Consider the following 23,029-nt stretch of genomic DNA (forward strand, 5'->3'; position numbering starts at 1 on the left):
ACGGCTCCCATCAGGCTGCTTTGATTTCTGTTGAAGCACAATTCAAAGCAACGTCATGATGTTCATTAGATGTTTATTTATTATGACTTTGGCCAGTTTCAGCTGATTCCAGTGACTGAAGCTGCTGGTTTCCTTCTCTAATGGGAGGCTGTGAACACATGTGAGGACGGCTGTACAAGCTGCTCAGGGATCAGAGGATTCCATATCGGTGAATCTCCCAGCATTAGCATCGACCTGCTATCTGAACACGTAGCATCTTTTCTTATGTAACACTGAGATATGAGAGCGACTCAGGAGAGAAGTATTCAGCGCTGGCCTCCTGCCAGCCTCTCTGAGCAGACCCAACCCAGCAGCCCATAAAACTGACACAACGCTCTAACAATCACTGTTCTGTGTTACTCGGTCATACTTTTCATAAGTTTTCTGTTTAAATCATTCAGACAGTGCATTGTTTTATGCTCCTGCAGCAAATTTAACTTTACTAGAGAAGCCAACAGTGTGTGGTAGTTCAGAGAAATAGAAATGATATTTGATTGTCTCGCTCCCAGATGCTGGCTGTTGGTTTGGCTTTTGGTGTTTTACATTTACGTCTTCTGCACATTGTTTGAAGTCACTGTCGGCTGTTCTTGCAGAAGAAGCTGCCCCTGACGGCGCTGTCTCAGGCCATGCAGGAAGGAGGCGGCCAGCTGGGGGACGAGAGTCTGATCGGGTGAGACGGGAGAGTTCAGACTTCACCACATCAACTTCTTACAGAAGCGTGGGCTTGTTTCAGTTTTATAAATGCACGTGTCTGAAAAATGAACACACACTGATGGTAATTAACTGAAGTTCGACATTTAAAATGAGTGCTTTCTTTGCATTTAACCCTCTCAACCCCAAAACGGGTAAGATGCCTTCAAAGAAAAGAAAAAAATCACATTTACTAGAGAAAGAAACGGCAAGAACTAAAAGAATTGTTGGATAATTAACTTTACAGGGGTCCTTGAACTACTCACCTGTGATGCGCCATTTTGTCAGGAAACGCTCAGCATAGAGTAGAAACACCTCATCCAAATCACTCCTCTGTCTTATCTGTTAATAAACTGTATGCACTAACATGTTATGTCAGATATTATTAACAACAACAACAACAACAACAACAACAACAACATGTCAGTCACTGAGCTGCAGCCAACAGTCACAGACAAACATGATTTTTAACTGAACTGGGTTGAACTGCAGGGAACTACTAATGTAATAAATCATCTTTAGTGTTTTCTTCTTTTTTATGTGATGTGATGTTCGAACTGTGTCGTCCTGCACATGACACGTGTCTGAGTTCTGGTTGTTCTATTTACATAAAGGTGCAGGACTTCACATTGCAGCTAAAATAAAAACAGAAGAGCCCACAGTGAGTGGGAACGGAGCAAACCTGCCTGGGCTTCAGAGGGTCGACTTGCTGTGATAACCGTCATCATGTGTTCTCGTGTGTGTGTTTGTGTGTGTGTGTGTGTGTGTGTGTGTGTTTGTGTGAACAGGAAGATGATGGATGTGTGCGGGGAGGCTGAAAGTAGGTTAGCCACAGACCTGATGCAGCACGAGCTGCAGCTTGAGAGAGATATTCTGGAGCCTCTCAACCAGCTGGCAGAGGTACAGACACACACCCTGTTCTTTATGACCTGCATGTGTTTAAGCTGTACACACACGTGTGTGTTTGTCATGTAGGACTGCTTCATATTTCAGGAGCTGTTAACTGAAACATTCAGTGTGTTTGATGTCACGATTGTGCCAAATTCAACAAAGCCTTTATTGCTAATTCTATAATTTATACTGACAGTTGTTCCACTGCTGGTGATGACAGTGAAGTGCATTAATGCAGTTCTGCTCCTCTGACAGGTGGAGATTCCCAACATACTGAAGCAGAGGAAGCAACTGGCCAAGCTGGTTCTCGACTATGACTCTGCTAAGACGAGGTACAAGTCTGAACATAATGATCCCCAGAGCCTTGATATCTGAGTATTTTTGAAACGTTAAGTTGAATTTCAGACCTGTTTCCTTTTCTGTGTGTGTGACTGGATGAAGCTGGAGCTACAAATTGCAGAATGTGCTCGAGCTTATTGTCTAAATCTCTAAACGCTTTGCTCAGGTGGTACCAGGCAACAAAGTCCAGCAACCAGGCCATGGCAGCTAAAGTGGACTCGCTCAAAGACGAGATGGAAGAAGCGCTCAATAAAGTAGAAATATGCAAAGTACGGTTTGTTGCTACTGTAGCTTAGCAGTCACTGTGCTGCATGTACAGACTTTAATAAAGACTGGTCCAAGCTAGGAGCTGCACATTCCCGTCAGAGCCTCTGCATGAGCTCAGGATCATACACTCCTGATGAAAAGCTTAAGACCAGTTCAAAAACTGCATGAATTTGCATTTTGCACTGTTGGATCTTAGGAAGGTTCTAAGTAGAGCTTCAAAATGCAAAAAGAAGAAACGGGAACAAGAGACCAGAAGCTGTGAGCAGGCAGTTTATTGAAAACAACAATTTAACTCCAACAGGCTGCTCATCAGCTGATCAACAGTTTAAGGCCACAGCCTTTAAAAGCCAAAATCTGTGCAAACATTTGGAATCTGTGTCCCGTTTCTTCTTTTTGCATTTTGAAGCTCTACTTAGAACCTTCCTAAGATCCAACAGTGCAAAATGCAAATTCATGCAGTTTTTGAACTGGTCTTAAGCTTTTCATCAGGAGTGCATCTAAAGAACAAAGGGAGCTTTATAAGAGGAGAGGTCCAACATGCCAGGCTCAGTATTGGGAACCGTGTAATTAAAGGTCATTGCTTTGTCATCTGGAGCTCATCTGTGTCTCCATGTAGATGTTACTGGTAAAGCTTTTGTGTTTTGTCCATCCTGCAGGACCAGCTGTCAGCAGACATGTACAACTTTGCATCCAAAGAGGGAGAATATGCTCGATACTACGTCATGGTGGGTGCATCTTAGTTTAGTGTTGAAGCCTTTCCTAAAGTTTTGTGTGTGTGACGTGTGTTTGTGTTTGTGTGCCAGTTATTAGAGGCCCAGGCAGACTACCACCGGAGGTCTCTGGCAGCTCTGGAGGCAGCTATACCAACCATCCAAACACAGCAAGGTAAAGAAACAGGACGCACAACAGACATTTGTATGCAAAAAAGATAAAAACACAACATTTGCATGTCTCCTTGTTGCACAGTTGTATCGTACAACACAGAAGGAACTCTGGCCTCTGTAAAAACTGAAAGAATGACTTCCCTGAACTACTCATCTGTGACGTGCCGTTCTGTCAGGAAACCAAATCTCAGCTTAGAATCGTGACATTTGATCAAGAACATGTCCTCTTTACACATTACCCTGAACAGATTCTGTGAAAAAACAAATAGATCCATAAATATTCTGCTTCCGGCAGCGCAGCGGCAAAATATTCGCAGCACAGCAACCAACAGTCATGTGACTAAAACTCAGTCTGGGCTGAACTGCAGGCTGTGCTTACACGGAGCAGATAGAAGTATGAAAAACAATCCAAATACCTGTAGTACGTAGAATCAGCTTATTTTTAGTTATTGGTGGCACCTGTTGGCTTTTGTAAAAGTGTTGAAAACATGTGAAAAATGAGCCCACAGTCAGTAAAGATGTGACGGAAATAAAGCAGAAGGTTGACGGTGCTCATTAAGTAAATCAGATCTAAGTCAGCTCCATGGAAGCAAAACATTACACACTGTGGTTGATTTAACACTACAGCGGGAAAGAAAAGCTGCATATTTCAGGCTCACACTCTTAAATGTGTCAGTGATGAGAGGCTTATATCCCCCGAGCGCTCAGTGTGTCTGTAAATGAAGCTGCACTGTCTCAAAGCAGAACAAAACGACTAAGATCACATCTCACTGCATCAGTCTTCCACGCTGACGGTGGACCTGCGTTGTTGCTCTCACCTAGACTCGTGGATGGAGAAGCCTGCGTTTGGCACAGCGCTGGAGGAGCATCTGAAGAGGAGCAACCGCGAGATCGCTCTGCCCATCGAGGCCTGCGTCATGATGCTGCTGGAGACCGGCATGAAGGAGGAGGTATGGCACAGCGGGAGGAGAAGCTCTGCTAAAGTAGGGCAAAGTTGAGGGTTAATTTAATCAAATTTGGACATAAATTTGTAACCGTAAAACTTTCCCGCTGCTCTCTGTTTGAGCTGGACGGAGATGTGGGTCATGTGGACTGCTCTCGAGAAATGATGGCATGTACAGTCTGGAAACATCTGTGGCCGACTTGTGGTCAGCTAGTCCTGGGCCTGCGGGAATAAGAGCTGTGTGTGTGTGTGTGTGAGTGTGTGTGTGTGTGTGTGTGTGTGAGTGTGTGTGCAGGCATCTGTTATCCATTAGCTTGTTCGCTGTTGCACTCTTTAAATGCAACAGTATCACTAAACTCCCCGCGGAGCAAGATTTAAGACCTTTTTATAAACGGAACCAGAACCGTTCTGCTGTCTGGGGCTTCACCTGAAAGAGCCACATCTCTTTCTCAGTCAGACGCTTCAGGTTGCATCACTTCTCCTTTACAACACTGTTTTACTTTTTAGGAAGGAAACCGGTCACCTGTGCACTGATGTTTTCTACGTTTCTCCTCTCAGGGTCTCTTCAGAATAGCAGCCGGAGCATCGAAGCTGAAGAAGCTGAAAGCGGCGCTGGACTGCTCCACCTCGCAGCTCGAGGAGTTCTACTCTGATCCTCACGCCGTCGCTGGTACAACCTCCGCTACAAATCCGCAGAAAGTGAAACCATCTGCTCCAGAGCTTTTCTCTCATAGCATTTTGTCTTCATACGCAGGAGCCCTGAAGTCCTACCTCAGGGAACTTCCTGAACCTCTAATGACTTTTGGCCTGTACGACGAGTGGATACAGGCCTCCAAGTAAGAACAGGACTCGTTTAATGTGCCGTAAAAAGACTCTCACGCAGCACTAACGGGCTTTAAACACACCTGAAGCATCTTGACAGGCTGGTTTCTGGAACTTATGTAACAGGGAAATGTTGTGTGTGTGTGTGTGTGTGTGTGTGTGTGTGTGTGTGTGTGTGTGTGTGTGTTTCAGTGTGTCCGACCCTGACAAAAGGCTTCAGGCCTTATGGGTGACATGTGACTGTCTGCCAAAGACTCACAAGGCCAACCTCAGGTACGACCATCTCCAGCGCTGGCATGATGCAATACACACAGTTGTTGACACAGCAGCAGAAGTGAATGTGTGTTTGGTTTCTGTTCCATTTTTCACTTTCAGTCAACACGAATAACTGATTCTGACTGTTTGAACCGCTGAGCTCAGTGTCATTCTGAGGCCTCGTTAGGCATCTCGTTAGGACACAGACTTCCCTCAAACTGTGGGTCAAGCGTTCCCAAGATAAATGTGAGGGGACGGAGATAATTGAAAAGAAAAAAAAACTTGTTTGTTTTGGTGAAACACTTCAAGTAAGGCTGATTAAAAAGACGACATCACAGAGGGGAGTTAAGATAGAAGCTGAAGATAAAAGTACATTAAGAAAGAGAAACGAGAGGATGGCAGGCAGCACCGATGTAAAGGGGAAATCTAAAAGAGAACATCACTCAAAAGTGAGTCTATGAAAGTGGGTTTTAAGAAGATATTTAAAGGAAGATACTGAATCTGCAGCCTTGTTTCCTCAATAATAATAATAACTTTGTTTGGGATTCACTCTCTTAAAATCTTTGTTGCCAAACTTGTGATGAAACCAATCAGCTCCCTGGATGTTGTAAAGCAGTCCCAGTGTGTTGCAGGTATCTGGTGAAGTTCCTGGCTAAGCTGGCTCAGGACAGTGAGGTGAATAAAATGACTCCCAGCAACATTTCCATAGTTCTGGGTCCCAACCTGCTCTGGTCGAACGCTGAGGGGTGAGAATCATTCATGCATTCATACTGTTAATCTAAATGAAAGTGCGTGGAGCCGACTCACCTTCCTTGTCTCTGGTTGCACTCAGGTCTCTGGCAGAGATGGCTGCAGCCACGTCTGTCCACGTTGTGTCCATTATTGAGCTCATCATCCAGCACGCTGACTGGTTCTTCCCCGACGGTAAAACATCAATGACGCTTCTTCTCTCTGTCTTTTCTGAAAGTGGTCAGATTCAGTAGAACAGAAACAGAACTACAGGAAGATGTTGTTCTGCTGGCGTGTTTATTCCAGATGGACGAACATCTGCAGCCTTCTGTCCATTCAGTGAAGCTGCAGGAGTAATAATTTGCTGAAGTCTTCATTTTAATTTGGAGCCTGTTGTCTTGACTCTTGTAAGTTGATGCTCATCGTCTGCATGGTTCCAGGGGGCATTTTTGGAAATGTTGGAAATAATTAAATGAAAGTCAGTTTGAGAGGAATCTATTCCAGATTAATGAACAAAACTAACAGTCAGCCGTGCTGGTGGCTCCCTGAGGCTGCACTCAGACATGAAGGAGCTTTGAGCACAGTTATGTTAAGTAAATGTGACTATTGGCGTCCTGAAATGGTCACCGTGACATGCTCAGCATCATGTTTACCTTGTTCACATTCAGCATATAGCAAACGTACATACAGTGTGTGACGAAGTAGAACTTGAATGAAGGGATGGTAAATGAATGTATACCCACTCACCCTGATCACATGAATGTCTGTGCTAGATTGGATTGCTCAACTGGCAAAAAAAGACAAACATTTTGTCATCGTCTGTGCAGATTGTCAGTCATCCAGGTCACAGGGATCCTACGAGCTTCAGCAGAAGATCACTGGACTTCTCTTCATGGTTCTTGAAGATGTTTCAGCTCTTGTCGATGAGTTCTAAGTGACTGATGAGGAGTTCCAGATAGACAGTATGACCCATTAACAACCAAACATTCCCTTGTCTTGACGTTTCCATCCAGGTCAGAGAAAACTCAAGACATTAACCGTGGAAGCCGTCTAGCTGGAAAAGCCATCTCTAAATGGAGACGGAGGTCTTCAACACCAATGATCAGATACTCATAATGCAGTCTTGAAAGTTTCCCACCGTTATCTTTGGCCAGTAACACACCATTAGCCATTAACTTTGTCACTCTATGTCTGGGACTCCCCATCAGTCTGTTAGGACTGAAGAAGCCTCTTGGTGAAGGTGGAGCATCTTCAGGAACCAAAAAGAGAAGTCTAGTTCCCTTCTCAGGACTTTTTGTCATCATAATCTTCACCATCTCGCTTCTGTTTGCTTCTTCCCTCCAGAGGTGGACTTCAACGTGTCGGGCATGTTCGCCATGCCCACCCATCCGGCCACCCCGGACCCCGAGTTCGGCCTGGACAGGAAACGCCCCGGCAGCCTGGGGCACGACGGGGACAGTCACACCCCCCGTAAAGACAGGTACCTGTCTCGCCCCAACCTCAGCCTCAGCCTGCCCCTCACCCTCCCGTCCCGTCCCAAGACACTGAGCAGGCAGGAGTCCCGGGGCCCGGCAGTGTCGGCCCTTTATGTAGTGGCCGACGAGTCCATCACAGTCACTGAAACACCCACTGAAGATCTGCCCAGTCCAGACTTCAAAGCTGCTCCGTAGCCTCACGTAGCTCCCAGTAATCGAAAGAAGGGAATGATGTTTTCTGTGATTTATGCACCACATTCCTGTTTCAGCTAATCGGTTGTTTTCCTCAGAGCACCACGAAGACGTTCTTTTTCAGATATCTTACTTTTAATATCAGCACTCTGAGTTTTATTTCTCCTGTGTTACTGCTGTGTACTCTTGTGTCATCTCCTTAATTTCCCATTAAAGCTTAGGTCACCCTGTAGGTTGCTGGTTTTATGTTTTGTGTGGGCTTCCTGTGTTGCATTTCGTCCGTATGGTGTGGCATCTGTTTCTTCTGTCCCTGCAGTGATGTTCAAAGTTGTTCTATTTTAAAGGTCACTGTCATGTGGTTTTATGTCCTCTTTGGGTTCTTCTTTCTGAACTGGTTTCACTGAACTCAGGAAGTCGCGTCTCTCTCTGTCTCGCACCATCTCTCGCTGTTTTTTTTCTGTCTCTCTCGGTCTCCTGCTCCTTCACTCTGTCTGTGGTTTGCCCTCCTGAACTCTCTCCCCTCTCCCCCCTTCCTAGCTCTGTTAACAAACAGCCGGAGCCCACTCCACGCAGAGCCAGCGCTGTAAATAGAAAGTCACAACTAACCTCACCCACCTTCCAGCCCCCATTGCCCCCTCTGGAAGCCGTGGCTCATCCCCAGCTCGAGCCCCAGCCCCAGCCTCTGTCCCTGGCTGTGGAGGCTGAGCAGTCCGGCCTGAGCGGTGCTGGTGGTGGTGGTGGTCTGGGTGGTGGGGTCCAGGTAGCCACAGTGCAGCTTCAGTTTGTAACCCAGCTCAGCGCAGAGGAGAGCAGGTAAGGAGCGAGCTGTGGTCGCAGCAATACTCCACCGTCTGCTCGCAGCCAATCAGCCAGTCCGGAGCTCGCCCACCTTTTACGTTTGTCTTGTGTTTGATTGGTTTTTTAATTATTTACAGCTCACATACTGGAAGTCATTAAAAGAGAAAATCATGATATTAACAGTGTCTACAGCTTTTTAATTGTGCTTTTAATCAGAATGTAATGCCATGAGAATCATGTGATGCTTTGTCGGCACATCCGTCACCCTGCCCACTGCCTGTGATGACTGACTGGAATCATTCTGTGTCTCAACATGTCCGTCCTTCCTCTCCGTCTGCTCATCAGCACGTTCGTCTGGGTGCTTGTTGTCTAATTTTGCATGAAACGCATTACTGAACATTTGTCCAGCCTTCTGATTGTGCATCCTGTTCCCTCTGTCACTTCTCTCAACCGTTCAGCCTTCATCAGATGTGTTGAGTCTCTGAGTGGAGAGAGTGTTTCATGTGTTATGCATGAGTTCCTGCTCAGGTCTTGTTCACTGAATCTGAAGGACGATGACATGTAAAGGATCTAACATCTGCTCCTGTTATGTGTCCACAGCCCGGCCCGTGAGCTCACGTCCACGCCCCCTCCCCAGAGGAACGGTTCGTCCCATCTGTTAGGAGCCCCCCACTCCCAGGGCGGGTCCAGGGGTCCCAGTCCACACATGAGCCGCAGAGGTGACTAAACCTACAGTCCTGGTCCAGGTGTTAAACTTCAGCGCCGCTATCGGTCTCATGATGCTGTTTTCCTCTGAAGGCACCAAGAAGCAGGCCCCAGCGCCGCCCAAGCAGGCCAGCCCCTTCGCCTCTGGGCCCAGCAACACCCAGACGCCCGGTTCCCCCCATCACCCGCCCATCACCCCCCGCCGTCTGCACAGCAAGGAGGGCCTGATCCACGCGCCGAGCCACCCGCCCCCGCAGCCCCCCCAGGCCCAGCAGGCCCAGGGGGAGTCAGAGCCCTCTCCGCCCAGCACTCCCACCCCTCCGGACACTCCGCCTCACGATGGGTCGCACTCCAACCCGCTTTCCTACCACTCCGGGTCTCTGCCTCGCCCCTCCAGGCCGGCGCCGAGGCCACGACCCCGACCCAGCATGCCACCGCCGCCTCAGCCCGACAACGGTAACGGAGTCTGCGGCTCCGCCTCCAAGATCATAACAGGTAGACGGTCGGTCCCATTTGCCTTCAGATTCACTTGTTCCTCTATATTATGAAACAGTATTTAAACAGGAACAGTGTGCAGCTATGAACCATATACGTGTGTAACTACATCATGATCATGTTTCTGTGGGAGGAAATTCACATCAAGCTCTAAATAGAGTCCAGATCTAAACATGCTGGTTGTCTGTGCAGCTGAACAGAACAAAACTCTAAATAGCTGTGTGCATATTTAAGAATAGCAAACCTTTAAAAGTCATGCACTCAGCATCTTCCTTCACTCTGTAGTGCTGCTGGCCATATGCATTTTAAATAACAAAAATAAATAACCTGAAATGCAGAAATAGTGTTGTACATGTTAGTAATTTACTTCATAATTACAAATGCATTATATACTTAAAGTCCTCCTGCATAGTAACTAACCTCTAATAGTGCACAGTCATTTATTTATTCGACTTTAGTTTGTGTTATTGCAATGAAACCAGTAACTACAGCTGCTGAATACAATGTTATATATAATATACATGATATAATGAGTTATATTAGTGTTAACCATCAGTGGGAGGAAATGAAAACTCCTTTCCTCTCCTCACCTGACCTCCGACAGATTTGTGACGAAGCAGTTTACTGTTCATGCTGTCGGGTCTTTTTTACTCATTTTGCACCTCCAGACATAATGAAGAGCATAAAATCGTCCTCACTGATGTTTTTGAAACACGACTTCTCTCTGAAATCACTCGCTGCCCGTCTGCTGATACTGTCTTAACTTCAGTATTGAGTGATTTCAGCCTCCTGTCAGGGCGTCGCTGTATTTCAGCTCCGTGGCTTTTGGTTTCACTGTCTCACGGTGCCTCGCACACTAAATGGAACTGTGGTGATCTAAAGCATGACAGGAAATGTGTAAATATTGCAGATGTCTGAGCTGCCGGCCTGCCTGTAAGATGAGCTTTGCAAGGCAGGTAATGGTAAGGATCTGACGGGCTGATGCACTGGCCTCGCTTCTCTGTCCACCCGCATGTGTGTGCGTCACCCGCTGCGCTTAGTGTGTCATCGGTGTTGTGCACATCACCGTGCACCTACATTCATGTGTAACGCTGTGTGTTTGTCCTGCACTTTAACCGCCAACTCAACTAACAGGCTTGTGATCCCCGTGTGGAGGTTGGATGGCTTTTGGCTGCTAACAGTTTCTGTGATAACTAACCGACAGCGTGCTGCTGTCCTCTGTGTGCATTCTGCTGCACCGTGTTAAACACATGTTGCATTCAAAGATTAACACACCAAGGAAACTCCAGTAACTGCATCCACATCTAAAAGGATCCTATACATCCAGGTTTGACTAGATTTAATAATGAGAGCAGTCCTTGGTGTCTTACTGAGTGTGAACCGTGTGTGTGTGCTCCCCGGTGTGTATCTGTGTTGTGTGTTCTGGTGTGTTGACTTGCTGCTGACTGCTGCCCTGGCTGTGCAGACGGAGGCCTGGTCCTGAAGGGGACTGGAAGAGCCTTCATCCCTGAGGTGATTGCGGACCAACCAGAGGAGAGCTCTGCTGGTCAGGAGCCCCCCACCACCACCACCACCACCACCACCCTAGCCCTGCAGCAGGACCCTGACATCAACTCGGAGAGCACCGCTCTGTGAAGAGACAGGAAGCTGCACACCCAGCCGGCCCCAGTGTTCACAATCACACATCCGACAGGTAACCCAAAGATGAGTCCAGCTCTTCAGGCTCCACCCACACGATGCCAGACTGCTTTCTGGGAACACACAGCTGCCTTTTCCTCTCGACTCAAACCAGAAACCTCATCCTACAACGGTGGTTTCAACCACAGAACTCCTGTCCAGCGATCGCTTTCCATATTCACCGTGAACTCTTCCTGCTCCATTTACTGCTGGGTATTTTGAGATTGGACTGCAGAGCCTTGCTCGGCACGAGGCTAATAGGACTTGAACATATAACCTCAGCAACATAGCAGCTGAACTCAAAAGGTGCTGGCAAAGCTTTCTATCGTCTCCTGTTTCTTTTTAAAATCTTGCCATCGATGCTAAAGATTGTTTTGGAGACGAAAGTCTGTGAATCTGCTTCCAGCAACAGATCTCACCACAGAGGCCCGCTGGTGTTTTTTCAGTTGTTTGGAGATATTTGAATTTTTAACCAGCCACTGATGATGTATTTATCATGAAACTGATTCTTCGCTGACATTTTCCAGCGTTTCAGTTTCAACTCTCTGAATGTGATGTTGAGCTTTTTAGTCACAGACTTCAACAGCTTATAATAAAGGACCAAAGGAACGGCTGCGGTTCAGATTCAGAGCTGATCGGCTGATGTTCGGGTTGCTAATGACCAAATATTTGGCAAGAGTGCAATAAAAGATGCGGTTGTCTTCCAGCGGTGTCCCACCGCAGCACACACACACTGCCATGTTTGGTGTTCAGGCAGTTCATCCAGATCTACGGTGGAGCTGAACTGTGTTTTCCATCTGAATTTTATTTGATTCCTACTCACCTGAATCTGAAAAAATTTTTAAAGCTCAATTATTTTAATGTTAAAAGGGATTTTTTTTTTGTCCCCCTACTAAATAGAATTTAACTGATCACTCCAACTTGAAACTCAAAGCTACGACCAAATACCGCCAAATCACTGAAATCGTCACAAACTTTGCCTTTAAGGATTTTTTCAGCTCTTTGATTGTTTTTTATTACTTCTTGGTATTTTTATGGTGGTTTTTCTGCACATCATGCATCATACAGTGCATCATTACTCTTGATAATTAAAGATTGTTCAAACTGTTGCATCGCTCAGCTTTTTCTTTTTTTCTTTATTTTCTCATTTTGTAATTGTTCACATAAAAAATCTAAGAAGTATGAAAAGAAATGGAAGACAGCACGAGGTGAGGTCAGTGGATGGGGTGGGCTTGGATGAAAACCAGTGCAAAAGGAGATTTCATCAAAACTTTTGACATTCGTTGACAATTCCAAAAGACGTATAAAAGATTTAATTTTTACACAGGACTCTTGTAAAAGACAAAGAGCTCTACAGTTTAATTTTCATAGGATTCATTTTACAAGTAAAGCATGCACATATGTTGAAGGCACCGTTTGGATGCATCAGTCACTTTCAAGATAGAAGTTTTTACAAAGTGAAAACTGAAACACTGCGGTCTGTACACAACCTTTTGACAGCCCATACACCACGTGTCCATGGAGAGCGCCGCGACCTACCTGTCAAGCCCAGTAACCAATGATAAAGGCAGTTACAGAGAGGCAAATGAGGAGGTTGACGTTCACGAGGCGCCGCAGACGGGGCTTCTCCTCCAGAGAAGCGGCGGCCGGCTCAGGTTCAGGTGCAGGAGGAGGATCATCACTGGCCTGCCGCTGTCTCTCCATCCCACACAGCCAGTAGAGGGCAGACATCAGCTTCGACTGACTCTGGACGCTGGACACTGACGATGCAGAGTCTGGAGAGTTCAGGGAGAATACTTTGAATAGTTCAGCAGATGTGACAAATGTGGAAAAGAGTGATGAAGAGCGGAGACCCACCTCTCCTGTGATGACAGGCTTTTCCGTTGCTGCCCTCCGGCTCTGTTTCCGTGACTCCCGTCTCATCCGTCTGATTAGTGACCGCTCCCAAGGTCGTCATGCTCTGCTCCACTGTGAACACCTGCACTTTGGGCTTCACCGGGTCGAACCTCGTGAACCACGTGAGACGACTGATCTGTTCAGAAAACGTAGAAAAATGAACTCAGACAGAAATGTGATTTACTTTTTTGTAGCCGTATCAGCCCAAAGTGCTGATGCTGCAGGTAAGGGCTCAACTACAGTTTAGAAAAAGCAGAAGTTCTTTTGTGCAGATGTCAAATTTGGCCACGGCTGTAAATCAGTGCGTTAGTTTGCCGTAACGGCACCCTGAGGTGTTATTGACACCTAGTGGTGCTGTAGAGCAAATCCATGTATTGTTTGTATCTTGTGTAGTGGCATGATCTGAACGCGGCCCAGTAACAGAGAAGAACAAGACAGAGTATATAAAAGACGAGTGTTCTTCTCAGATTTTAAGGTAGTTTAGATATATAAGTGTGCAGAGTATGCGTTTCAGTGAGAAATGTAATCTAGCGACCCAAGCAGAAGTCAGTGTGCATCGTGTCGTGGTCGATGTGAGGGAAGTGAAATGACAGGAAGTGAGCTGAGTGTGGCTTCACCTGCTCCGGTTCAGGCTCCTCTGTAGCCAGACTCACGACAACCACCACAACCAGGGTGATGAAGGACAGCAGCGTGGAGAAGTACAGGTAATGGACGTATTTCAACACTTCAGGTCTGTCGTCCTCCTCGAAGCAGAGGGGAGTCGGGTAGATGAAGTCCAACAACATGCGAATACAGCCGATCACGAGGCCGATAGCCAGGCCCCAGAAAGCACCCTGCAGGAGGGACGGAGTCCAGCATCAGGCAGTTAGAGGGACCAGAGGGTTAGGTGGTTCACCAGACACACCGTCTCACCTTCTCGTTAGTCCTCTTCCACAAGCAGCCCATGAGGAAGATGATGGAGACGGGAGGCTGCAGGTAGGTGCTGATGGACTGGATGTAGATGAAGAGCTGACCGCCCTGACTGGCCTGGACCACAGGAATCCACAGCACAGACACCACCACCAGCACCAGCACAAACACCCTGTGGCCACACATGAAACGGTGTGTGTTTTAAATGTGAAATAATACAGTTCTGCAAAGACAAGCTGCTCATATAAGTTGAGTGTCTGAGGGTGGAAAACTAAAGGTGCTAAAATCTGAACAGCACGATGCCGAACGTTCTGCTGTGAGACTGTGTGGAAAAGGCCAGAAGAGAACATCTGGAGAAGTCATTACTTAGGAATATGTGGAAAGAGGACTTATGGTTTGGGTGCTGATGACAGAGAAATGCAATAATTTAACATGCAATTTGGTGCATGATTTCATCCCAAGTGCATTATAATGCAATGCGTGGCTACTTTATAAGTGCACATGGTCCAAGTGGGAATCAATTATTTGCCAGAGTTTCAATTTTTAACCTTTAACTGAAGACCTGTGGAAAAAGCTGACAGCAGGGCAGCTTTTCACCAGTCTTCCTCCCTCGTTTTCGTTGCATGTGTCCTGACGTGGCTGCGTACCTGCCCACAATCATGAGCTCCCACTCAGAAGCACGCGACCTGAAGCTCTTCCACAGGTCCATGGTGAAAATGGTGCTGGCGCTGTTGAAGATGGAGGTCAGAGAGGACATGAGGGCAGCGATCATCACGGCCATCATCAGACCTCGCAGCCCTGGAGGACAGACCCACGGATAAAAGAGAATTTATAATGTAGGTGTGCATAAAGCAAAGGGCAGGACAGGAGGCGGGACAGCAGAGGAAGTCTCACCTGCAGGCAGCAGCGCCATCACCAGTTTGGCGTAAGCGATGTCGGAACATCCAACAGAGTTTCCACAAATCTCTTTGCACTGGTCAGGGTCTGCACACGCCACTTCATCTACATCACATACCACGGAGTTAAACATCACACTCCAACATCCACATTTCCTCCAGTTTGATCACAGCCATGTGCTGTTTTTAGTATATTACACCTCATCAGTAACACTGTGATGCAGTGTTGTGCTAAGACCTTTGTATTCAGCAAGAAGTCTGTCCAGGAGTTCCTATAAAAGCAGCTTTATTTTAAAAACGTTCCATTTACACAAAGGTTGCAATCTAATAAAACCCCAAAATACAGTCTCTTAAAGACCACTTTAATGAAAATAAATTCTTTTTGAACCTTGTTAACATGTTCAGGACATTTTTTACATGCTAGGAGACACATCATGAGCCACATCAGCGATCAGCGCCACACCTGAGCGCTTCCTCTGTGAAACCAAATAATACTGACGACTCAAAAACACAGATTTAGATTTCTGTCAACACGTAGATTAGAATAATGTGACAGCCTTTGAGCAGAGTCGCAGGTGATCTGGTGTGCTCGAGCTGCAGGGAAGCGGTAGGAGAGGAAAACAGCGAGGGACTCAGGGTGCAGCTACATCGACATCATTTTAAGACGGGATTATTTTCATGAAAAAACTTCTAAATATGTCACTTTGATACACAGAAGTGCGTTTGGATGTTTGTATTCAGCATTTAGCTCAGAATCTGTCCAGGAGATCACATAAAACCAGCTACAGTTTAAAAATGATATTTTATTTTCAAATAAAGGTGACATCTAAACAAACTAAAAAAAAAAAAATTACTTCTACACTAAATGTCGTGCCTTAAAGATCCCCATTGGATGGAAATCGTCTTTTTTAATCTTGTTAACGTCCACGTTTCCTCTGTGAAACCTGAGAACAGTGATGAGTCAAAAAGATGGATTTCGACTTCCTGAGTTTCAGGTAACAAACATGAATGATGTCGGGCGCCCCGACAGCTCACCGGGCTGAGCGGGCGACCCATGAACAGGGCTGTAGTTCTCCAACACAGCAGTCGTGGGTTCGACTCCCGCTCACGACGCTTTGCTGCAGGTCTCTCCCCGTTCTTCTCCCCCCGTCCTGTCTCTCTCTCTAAAGCTCTAAATAAAGGCAAAAAAAACCCCAAACATCCATCCATCCATCATCTCTACACCTTCATCCTCACCAGGGTCATGGGGGGCGGAGTCTATCCCAGCTGACTCAGGGTGAAGGCAGGTTCACCTGGACAGGTAACCAGTCTATCACAGGGCTACACTTAGAGACAGACAACCAAGCACACTCACATTCACACCTACGGACAATTTACAATCACCAATTAACCTCAGCATGTTTCTGGACTGTGGGAGGAAGCCGGAGAACCCGGAGAGAACCCACGCTGCACGGGGAGAACATGGAGACTCCACGCAGGAAGATCCCGGGTGTCCTCACCGGGACACCAACCGGCGACCTTCTAGCTGTGAGGCCACGGTGCTAACCACTGAAACACCTGCAGCTCATTATGACCCTAATTTAGTCAAAATATGAAAACTAAACTAAAACTAAGGAAGCAGCTGAATGAAGTTTAGTTTCATGAGCTTGTCCTGCTAGCTTTGATGTTTGTGGCCTTTCCAGAGTAATGTGGGTTATGGAGAGAAGAACACAAGCTGCAGTTCTCACTGAGCCGGTGTGCTTGAGCTGCAGAGAGGGGGAGGGACTTCATAGATCTGTAGTTACATCCAAACCTTATTAGGCAGGAAGGAATGATTTTCATATGTAACTCTGACACACAGAGATGAGCTTTTAGGAGCTGCAGCCATTGTGTTGTGTAAATATTACAGATCCGTGAGTAATCTGAGTACGTTCATGAGGTAATGCACAGTAATGGAAGTATATCCGCATAGATGACTCACTGTACCTGTGTAGAGGATCCTGCTGATCATACCAGGAAGCATGATGGCGAAGAAAGGCAGGATCTTGATGTACGCTGCCAGCAGGGATCCACCTTTTGCATGCGTCAGGTTCTTGGCAGCGAGCGACCGCTGCACAATCACCTGCAGAGAATCCCAACCAAAGGTGACTCTGAGTTAACCAACAGCAGCCGACGGTTAATGAGTAACTGAGACATTCAGCAGAATATCACAGCGCGTTAATAGAGGTCCGTTTAGTGTTAATCAGAAAGGAAGGAATCCCGTTATCACTCAGGGACCTGGCAGGTATCAGGGGTGAAGGTTTTATGTGCTCTAATTAGATGCTGGATTGTTGAACTGATAAGACCATAAAAGCTCGTTAAGACTCCTCATGTCTCCCTGCCGCGGGTCGGATCACTATGTTGCATAAAAGGAGTTTTTTAAAGTCTTGCAAAAGCAAAACATGCCAAAAACTCTCAAGATGGGGATTTTTTTTCATACTTTAGTTCAGAGAAAACAGCATAAACAGGATTGAAAAGCTCTAAATTGTACTTTCATCTTTTATAGATGAAAAACCTCCTGACAGTTTACAAGTAAAATAAATTTAAATAAATATTTGATGTCCATCTCAGCGACTCGGGGCTCCTGAGCTCTTAACTGCCTTCACGGTAGAAATCCGACGTGCTGTTGCTTCACTTGGTTTAAAATCTGTGATTAAAAAGTCTCAGATAAGAAGGCTTTACTTCATAACTTGATTTATAGTCTGATTTTGCTTTTTTGTGAACTGGAGACGTGCTAAGCCGAGTCCTGCTGTACCTGATCGGAGCACCAGTACCACATGGAGGGGATGGACATGCCGATGATGACGCCGGGCCAGGGCAGGTCAGAGGTCACCGGGTCTCTGAAGAGGTGGAAGGCATCGTCTCGAGGGATGCCGCAGGTGGAGTTGGGCACACGGATGGAGGGGATGGCGTCGGCGTAGCCCTGCATCAGAGCGTCCCAGCCTCCAACCTCCGCAAAGCCTCAATGTGGAGACAACAGGGTGACATAAACTGGAACATGAAGTGCTGGAGGTTTCATATTCAGTCACATCTGACTTACTGAAGCCCATGAGGGTCAGAGCTCCTGCCAGCATGATGGCAGTTTGGGCTGCATCCGTGTAGATCACCGCAGCCAGACCGCCTGTAGGACACAACATACATGACGCACCACTGGCAGCTTTTACAATGTCTCAGCAAAGGGGTTTTAAAACAGCAAGAGAAGGAGAAAGGTGACCTGCTACAGTGTAGAGGGCCGTGATGGACAGCAGCACCACGATGGCCAGGTAGATGTTCCACTGCAGGGCCAGCTGAATGAACAGAGCTCCTGCATACATGTCCACCTGGCAGCAACAGTTTAAAGCACAGAAGCTCTTTAAATATGTGCACACATGCAGGCGGGGATGTATTTAGTTTTGTAAGACATGTGGATCAGCAACATACCGATATCTTTGTGAAGATGTAAATAAACAAGGACAGGACAGCTATAAATAACTGTGTTCTTCTTCCACCGAAGCGTCTCTGCAGATATTCCGGCATGGTCGTCACCTGCACAGGAAGGAGATCAGAGACGACCAGACGGATTTCAATGAACACAATCAGGCACATTTGTGTCTGTGTGATGTTCTCTTGGGTAAAAACTCACCCCAGAGGAGATATAAATGGGCAGGAAGAGCCATCCCAGCAGGAGCACCATCAGCATGCCCTGTTCGTCAACACATATCAACGCTAAGGCTTCAGCACAGACTCATTTCTCATCACGTCCAGCTTATTTTGCATGTTCTGGTTCCATGTCTTACGTTCCATTCGTATGCGATGGCCCCGATTCCTGCTGCAGCTCCCGACCCTGCCAGGCCGATGAAATGTCCGCTGCCAATGTTACTGGCAAACAGCGAAGCCCCCACCTAAACATAAACCAGAGACAGAATCAGAACCAGTCTGACACCGATGAGAACGTACTCGGTGAAGGTTTTCATCAGGTGCTCGTCTGGGTGGAGGTTCTGACTCACTGGCCACCAGGTCATGCTCTTTCCAGCCAAGAAGTATCCGTTCACGGTGCTGCGCTTCGTCCTCAACATAGACTGATGGGAATAATGACAGAGACACTTTTAAAAGGTAAAACTGAAGAGACAGCGTCATTTAACAACACACAGAGAGACGTAGTGTTTCTAATGAAGTTAAAGAAGTGCTCGATCCGGCTTGGACTACAGCTCCACATAAACCTTCCTCTGAGCTTAGAACAGAGCTGACAAGATTCAAAGGAAGCTCTGGATGGATTTAAGTTACAAGGTGCTCCAGATGGAAACAAAACCGAGGATGCAGCTTCACCTTGATACCACTGACACTGAAACTTCACTCCTCGCATCTTCTGCCTTCTGCTGCAAATAACTGACCACAAAACTGCCTCTAAACATGTCTGTTGCTTCCTTTTTCTTATGTGTAGCACCAACAACTCCACACAGTCACTCACAGTCCACCTTCTAAACACGACTCTGAAGGCAGTTTGTTTGTCCTGCCTCACACTGTAACAGATGCATGTACAGTTTGCTTTTATTTAAAATTGTGAGAACTGCTTTCTCACAATTCACTGCTCTAAAAGTCCAGCTGAATTCAACAGCATCAGCATTTTTTCTGCTTGTTGATGCAGCGCGGAGAGAAGCTTCAGTGCAGGTCGTCCAACTCTAACAAGCTAATTATAAAGATGAAAAAGAGGAATGTATTTCTGATAAAGAGAGAACAGACTGATTCTGTTCTTGGTAAAGGACAGCAGATGTATTTGCTCACAGCACAGTTCTCTACGATCCGTCTGGTGTTTCAAGCCCTCAGTTAAAAGCATCACAGCTGCTAGTTTGCCTGATAACAGCGTACTGACCCAGAAGCCAACAGCCAGCACCAGCAGGAAGTAGATCACCAGCACCACGATGTCCACGGTGTCCAGGGTGGTTCTGCCCCTGGAGGGGGGCGTTGGAGACGGGGTCATGGTGCTGCCCTGGTGGCCTGCTGCAAAGTCAAAGCTCATCTGGATCCAAATGGAAGAGATTTGAAGTTAATGAAGCTGTTGTTTATCCTGTGAAGTATTTGAACAGTTTGTGGTACTCAGCAGTGAGGAAAAGCAACGGGATCCATTTACCTTTCTGTTTAAGAATTTACTTTGATAATTAAAAACCGGACACGAGGAAATAAATGTGAAGCCACGTTAGAGAACATTTTTCTGATGATAATTATTCAAGGATTCAAGAAACTTTATTTGTCACGCCAGCTCACATTCACATAGAAGTATGAGTAAAATAGAAGTAAAAATACAGCAATATAAGTGCAGTCAAAGAAATATAACCAAAAAAAACAATGATGTAATATTAGTTATACTTCAATCATTTTCTGAGTACTTCCACCAACTCTCATGATTTCAGACCCATCGTACACATTTAGTTCATAAACATCCTTTAAGCTCCAAAAACAAAAATCAACTTCACTCGCATCTGAAAATTACAACACAAGTCACAAGTTAGTCATCAGCGAACAGCTCAGTTGTTGTTTCGCTCTCATGAGGCTGTAAGTTGGACAAGAAAACAGAAACTCACCTTTCAGGAAACGGTGACTCTGAGTGCTACCAGCTGCTGCCTCCTGCTGCCTCCGTGTCCCAAACAGTGCAGCAGCATGTCACGCTTCACCTGCACACAGTCTCAGGACGTCTCATGTTTGTCTCAGAGCTTCCTTCACACTCTGAAGGATCAAACTCCACTTTGGCCTCGTGTGCGACGAGGTTTGGTTAAAATGTAAGAGATTTATTGCTCCTCACGGGGAGGCGTTTAAAGAGCGCACCTCTGCTGTCATGAAACAGCCAAATGAGGTTTAAATTCATAAATACAAACAGGACGTGGGCGGTTGCTTAGATTATAAAACAGTTACGGGCTTATCGCACAAGGACAAATGTTCATCTGAGATTTTGCTGCAGCAGATAAACTGGTTGCAGCAACAGCAGGAGTGTCAGCAGCACGACGGCGTTCACACAATAAAAGCAGGAGATACGCAGACACGAGTGTGTGATGTGATTCCCTTTGTGTTGTCGATAACACACAGCAGTGCACACACGGCTGTTTCTGGGTAAGACAACCCGCTTGCCTTAAAAACAAAGACATTCAAGCAAAAGTGGATCTGGTACAACTCTTTATATTTGTCAGAATTAGGTTACAATACAAAATACAGACTTAAACACTTCATAGGCCTTAAATGGACAGCAGCGCTTTAGAGGTTCAGAAGCAGGAGAACTTAGACCGATAGAAAACAAAGCTTTTACTGACTGCACACACGATTCTTAGAGTAATTTGCCTTACAATTAAAAAAAAATGCCACTTGAAGCTTTAGTTTTTACAAAGCACTGGCATGTGGGGAAGCTGGGAGCTCTATGAAGCTACTTTACTGCACTTAACTTATGAACGCTGCTGTCCTGTAGGGATAAAACTCTACGGTTAGTCCACATTCAGGAAAAGAAAATACTCGAGTAATACGTTAACAAAGTGCTTCATACATTGTAGATATATTTTCTTTAGACTTTCTCTCATTCTGCACAGTCCACACATGATAGAGCTCATTTACACTTTAATGAGGATAATATCTAACAGAGGAGGAACACAGCTAAACATTCACATATTGCACAGTGCCCGCTGCAAGATCCACATAATCCCGCTTCTGCAATCTGTTATTAGTGTCTTAATGACTGGAGCCAAGTGAAAAATGACCCTTGGAACAGTTAAATCTCCTTTTTTTATATATAAAAACAAGCACTAAGTACCAGCTCCCATTGACAGAGTCTCCTATATACAAACTGGTAAGACAAGAAGAGGAAGACCAGGACAATAAACCAGTCAATAAACAACACAGCTACAAGTGACATGGTACAAGTCTGACAGTGACGCATAGATACAATGCAGTAAATCAAACGAGCTGTCGTCAGGACAGCGGCTGTGACTGTACTTGAGAGTAAATAAGGTAATAATAAAGACATTCAGTGTGGTGGGCGCCTTACAAAAGTACACAACATGTAAACTAATCGGAGAACTGCTTCTGCGGGTTCTTAAGAGCCACCAAGTGAAAATATTTAATGACAAAGTTAATAAATCTACTTCTTAATCGTGGATATGTCACAAAGGTTTTACTGGATTATTGTCATTTTGCACTACGCAGGCGTTGGATGACCTACACTCGGGCTTAGAGAAATAAAACTTAAACTACGGGAGGTTACTGAATAACTATCAAACAGCAGATATCTGGATGGCTGACTGGTCTTAACCATTTTAGTTTTCAATAAAGGAAGATAAACGTAGCACAACACTGGTATAAAGCTAAGTTACCCATCTTTGATGCAAGAGACGTTTGTTTTTCATCGCAAAGGTTCTCATCTTCCTTCGTTTTAGCAAAACACGTGAACACAACAGCTACTTTTTTGCTCAGTATTGCACATTGAGTGGTGTGTGTGTGTGTGTGTGTGTGTGTGTGTGCGTGTTAGTGCATGTGTGTGCGTGTGTGTGTGTGTGTGTGTGTGTGCGTGTTAGTGCATGCATATACCGTATATGCATATAGTTTGTGTATTGTGTGTATATCCTGTAGAGCCGCTGTGTGTTACCAGGCCAGCGGGGAGGACATTCGTGGACTCCTGGGACTCTTCGGGTTTTCTGCAACTTGCTGATCACTGAGAGCTCTCTGTGGTAAAAAGGAACAAGAAAGGTTTGAGGGATAACTTTTACTACTGCAGTTAGTGAAGTATACACTTGTGTTGCATCCATGTAATGCACATTAAAAGTATTTTTGGAAATTGATTTTATGAATGATTAATGACTTCTTTTTTAAGACTAGCAATGTAATTTAAAATGTAAAACATAAAACAGGTGACTGCATGACGATTCACTTTTGCAAGTCAGAACTTAGCAGACGTACTTTTGGCTACAATTACAGCGTTGTGGTCTCAGTCAGCCTTGCACATCTGGACACTACAATTCTACGTCATTCGTTGCAAAACTGCTCAACCTCTGTCAGGTTGCACAGGTATCATGAGTGAAGAGGCTTTTTCAGACACAACTTCTTTAATTGGATTGAGGTCTGCGCTCTGACTCGGCCACTCCAAAACATTTCCTG

At 45.8% G+C, this 23,029-nt stretch overlaps 3 protein-coding genes across 6 annotated transcripts in view; 1 reads left to right on the forward strand and 2 right to left on the reverse strand.

Moving 5' to 3' along the window:
- The window catches only part of arhgap17b (Rho GTPase activating protein 17b), a 27,900-nt gene extending 15,590 nt beyond the window's left edge, over positions 1 to 12,310 (forward strand). The window contains exons 4-21 of one of the 4 annotated variants that reach the window (XM_008287899.1): positions 633 to 709; positions 1,518 to 1,629; positions 1,876 to 1,952; positions 2,126 to 2,228; positions 2,883 to 2,951; positions 3,030 to 3,111; positions 3,933 to 4,060; positions 4,612 to 4,723; positions 4,808 to 4,889; positions 5,068 to 5,148; positions 5,763 to 5,876; positions 5,963 to 6,054; positions 7,204 to 7,339; positions 8,064 to 8,339; positions 8,925 to 9,043; positions 9,123 to 9,524; positions 10,435 to 10,486; positions 10,990 to 11,077. In XM_008287899.1, the coding sequence (XP_008286121.1) occupies positions 633 to 709; positions 1,518 to 1,629; positions 1,876 to 1,952; positions 2,126 to 2,228; positions 2,883 to 2,951; positions 3,030 to 3,111; positions 3,933 to 4,060; positions 4,612 to 4,723; positions 4,808 to 4,889; positions 5,068 to 5,148; positions 5,763 to 5,876; positions 5,963 to 6,054; positions 7,204 to 7,339; positions 8,064 to 8,339; positions 8,925 to 9,043; positions 9,123 to 9,524; positions 10,435 to 10,442 (2,070 nt within the window). In that variant the 3' untranslated portion in view covers positions 10,443 to 10,486; positions 10,990 to 11,077. Of the gene's footprint in view, positions 1 to 632; positions 710 to 1,517; positions 1,630 to 1,875; positions 1,953 to 2,125; positions 2,229 to 2,882; positions 2,952 to 3,029; positions 3,112 to 3,932; positions 4,061 to 4,611; positions 4,724 to 4,807; positions 4,890 to 5,067; positions 5,149 to 5,762; positions 5,877 to 5,962; positions 6,055 to 7,203; positions 7,340 to 8,063; positions 8,340 to 8,924; positions 9,044 to 9,122; positions 9,525 to 10,434; positions 10,487 to 10,989 lie in introns of all 4 variants that reach the window. The other 3 variants (XM_008287900.1, XM_008287898.1, XM_008287901.1) reach the window with 3 other exon arrangements.
- A 226-nt stretch (positions 12,311 to 12,536) lies between these two features.
- On the reverse strand, positions 12,537 to 19,916 carry slc5a11 (solute carrier family 5 member 11). The gene is made up of 15 exons (XM_008287903.1): positions 19,770 to 19,916; positions 18,907 to 18,978; positions 18,697 to 18,801; positions 18,543 to 18,602; positions 18,341 to 18,445; positions 18,135 to 18,240; positions 17,961 to 18,041; positions 17,676 to 17,881; positions 16,868 to 17,003; positions 14,901 to 15,008; positions 14,654 to 14,804; positions 14,010 to 14,178; positions 13,715 to 13,930; positions 13,059 to 13,233; positions 12,537 to 12,976 (listed from the first exon to the last, which is right to left on the reverse strand). The coding sequence occupies exons 1-15, from the start codon at positions 19,914 to 19,916 to the stop codon at positions 12,744 to 12,746; spliced, it is 2,070 nt and encodes a 689-aa protein (XP_008286125.1). The 3' UTR covers positions 12,537 to 12,743.
- Positions 19,917 to 22,516: 2,600 nt separating this feature from the next.
- grid2ipa (glutamate receptor, ionotropic, delta 2 (Grid2) interacting protein, a) overlaps positions 22,517 to 23,029 on the reverse strand; it is a 27,625-nt gene continuing 27,112 nt past the window's right edge. Inside the window, exon 23 of the mRNA XM_008287906.1 lies at positions 22,517 to 22,597. Within this exon, the coding sequence (XP_008286128.1) occupies positions 22,517 to 22,597 (81 nt within the window). The remainder of the gene's footprint in view (positions 22,598 to 23,029) is intronic.

The sequence above is a fragment of the Stegastes partitus genome, unplaced genomic scaffold (genome assembly GCF_000690725.1).
Source record: "Stegastes partitus isolate 25-593 unplaced genomic scaffold, Stegastes_partitus-1.0.2 Scaffold528, whole genome shotgun sequence".
NCBI classification, from domain to species: domain Eukaryota; kingdom Metazoa; phylum Chordata; class Actinopteri; family Pomacentridae; genus Stegastes; species Stegastes partitus.